Below are 3,008 nucleotides of genomic sequence, written 5' to 3' on the forward strand. Positions count from 1 at the left end.
TTTTTTTTTTTTTTTTTTTTAACAGATCACTATCTACTTGGCCAAGAGCTGCCTGGAGGAATGCTACTAGAATCTTTATAGTCTGAGCTCAGGACACTTACCCTTTCTGTCTCTTAAGATTGCATCTATAAATCAGGACCTGTATTAACACAGATCAGGAAAGCATAACAACTGGCAATCACTTAAGTAGAACTTTATTTTTTGGAAAGGGTTACCAGTAAGCCATTTCAAACACTGAAATGAAGACATGAAGAGAGGGAAAAAGACAACAACAAAACCCCAAATCCATTACCTGTCAGTATCGCCATATACAACCCTAGCACCCCATTTCTTGGTATCATTCACCAGTTTAATTGCTCTTTCCAGGGTCTCTCTGGCTTTGTGAACAATACTATCACCAACCTATTTGTATAAACACATTGGACATAATTTGTTAACATAGCTCAGTATAAGCCAAAAAGACTTTAACATTTAAACACTTTAATTACCATTTCTAGATATGAAACAAAAAGAAAACAAAATAGCCACGAATGTCATCATTCTTTCTACAAATATTAAATCAAATGAGATGAACTTAAAAGGCCCAAGCAACATGAAGACTTTCCTTGAGTGTGGGAGAGAACTGCTAATAAAAATTCTGTTTATTCTAAGGTCAAAATGTTTATATATTTTAAGAGAAGTATTATTTCTTGTTATGGTTTAAATATGTCCCCCCAGATTCATATATTGGAAACATAATTCCCAATCCAACAGTGTTGAGAGGTGAGATCTTTAAGAGGAGATTAGGTCATGATAACTAAGTTTTCATCCATGGGTTAATGTTATTACTATGGGAGTTATTACAGGAGTGAGTTCCTGATTAAAGCATGAGTTTAGCTTCCTTTCATCTCACTTGTTCTTGCATATGCTCTCTTGCCTTTCTGACTTATGCCATGGGATGATTCAGCAAGAAGACCCTTGCCAAATGTATTTTTTGATTTTAGATTTCCCAGTCTCAGATATTTGTTAGAGCAGCATAAAATGAACATTTCTGATTATTTTGTTATAAAAATACAGTAATAAAAACTTTAAAATTCAGAGGCTGGGAATTAATTAGGAAATGTAGAAATGGCCTAAAAAATTTGATATTTTTGTTTTGCTTTAGTAGTATAATAATTTCCATTTTTTTCTACTAGATCATATAGATCAGCGTTTTCAAATATAATAATATAAACTCCTAGGACTGATAAAAGTTTTGTTTTATATTTCTTAAATCTATAGAAACATAAAACTTAATACAAACTTATTATTGCTTATAGACTTTATAATTATAAAATTAAAAAATTTATCTAGTACAAACAAAATCATTACCAAAAAATTCAAGTTAGCAGCATTATTTTTTGCATTATGGATAGTATTTTGTTACTTTCAATGTGAATATTCCACTGTCTTGCATAGGTTTTTGGAGTTCACTTTGCCTACTATGAGCTGTGTGGGGATTCATTCTTCCTTTGCTTTTCACTTATTTAACCACTTGTAAATCTGGTATATCACTATATCTTCTGGCCTTCTTTTGGCATAAGAGGGTCATTAACATCGTAAGTTTACACTGTTCTTTCTCTCACTAATAAATTATTATTCACTGTATTTGTGTTCATATCAAATAAACATTTTAAGAAATTTGTCTTATTCTATGAAAAGTGTCTTTTAATTTTCAATGATCACTATAAAAGAAAGGTTTTGCATCATATCTACTGGTATGCTAGTAAATATGGAATGATTTTTATTTATTCTGATATTCAGATAAGCCAACCCATCTATAATGAGATCTCTATTTAGCACATGTGAAGGAATTATTTAGTTTCAAAGTTATTGTAAACACCATTATAAAACTGTCACTGCAACCTAATGCTAACAGTTGGATCCAGATAATGTAGGAATATATGTATGCTAATTTTTAAAACTATTGCTAAAATTAAGACAGTTTTCATAGAGAAAACTAATAAATCCTCAATAATATTTATGTTTATAAGAACTAGCTTGAAAAAAAACTGACCCTATATTATGAAATGAAGCCCTTAATCTAAAGTTTCAAAATAAAATGAAATGCTTTAATTAACATTCATTCATTTGTTGCTGCTTCAGTCTCTTGAAGATACTAGAGATAGGCATCATTTACCTCAATACATGGCATTCTTCCAGAAAAATTAGCAGCTGTATAACCGAATGTGACATTTGCTATCAGCTTCAGTCCTAGCTGACGTGCATCGAGCATTCGTGACAGAGCTCTATCTTGCTTGTACGCCTTCATTGACTGCTTTACCATGAATCTAGTCTTCAATATTTCTTCAAGCATTCTTGGCAGCACACCCTTTCTTACTGAAGGCTATCATGAAGAAAAAAAAGAATGTGTAAAATCCCTCAAACAGTATAGATTTAGACAACTAAGAAGGAAACACAAAGTATAATAATTGCCAACTTTCATGAATTGTAACATGCTAACAACAGAATGGCCTTAGGACTAGTGCCCATCAATACAAAATCATCACATTCTATTTCTTTTGAAGAGGACTTTTCTCCTAAAAGGTTCCTATAATGTTTATAAATCTAATGTATCACTTCTATGTGAGCTTGAGAAGCCTCCAGGAAGGAGGATGTCAACTAGTGACCATATAACAAGTTCAAGGGAAATGTTGTTCAAAACTTTGATAAAAAACCCCCATCCTTCCAGAAAGACACATGGAACTTGTATCACTCATAAACAACCTCAGTTTTTAAGATCTCATCCTATTGACCCCACACAGTAATCTGCATGGAACTCCATTTATCTACCTTGGAAGAATGATGAGCTGGGTTGACTCTGCTGACATTCAAACCTGCAGTTCCAGGGACTCTAGGTATTTCAAATCTGATGCTTAGACCACTAAGCCATCCCCTCCGGCCTATATTTATTAGCAATCTGGAAGAGGGGATGAATAGTGAAGTGATAAAATTTGTTGTTGCCAAAAAAAAAAAAAAAAAAAAAAAAA

General features: G+C 32.4%; 1 protein-coding gene across 1 annotated transcript; it reads right to left on the reverse strand.

The window, feature by feature from the left end:
* Positions 1 to 273: 273 nt before the first annotated feature.
* LOC107134896 (DNA polymerase zeta catalytic subunit-like) lies at positions 274 to 2,979 on the reverse strand. Its single transcript, XM_015476897.2, has 3 exons — positions 2,812 to 2,979; positions 2,159 to 2,365; positions 274 to 402 (listed from the first exon to the last, which is right to left on the reverse strand). Exons 2-3 carry the CDS (start codon positions 2,333 to 2,335, stop codon positions 289 to 291), a joined length of 291 nt encoding a protein of 96 aa, XP_015332383.1. The 5' UTR covers positions 2,336 to 2,365; positions 2,812 to 2,979; the 3' UTR covers positions 274 to 288.
* Positions 2,980 to 3,008: the final 29 nt, after the last annotated feature.

This window comes from Marmota marmota, unplaced genomic scaffold, assembly GCF_001458135.2.
Source record: "Marmota marmota marmota unplaced genomic scaffold, marMar, whole genome shotgun sequence".
Taxonomy (NCBI): domain Eukaryota; kingdom Metazoa; phylum Chordata; class Mammalia; order Rodentia; family Sciuridae; genus Marmota; species Marmota marmota.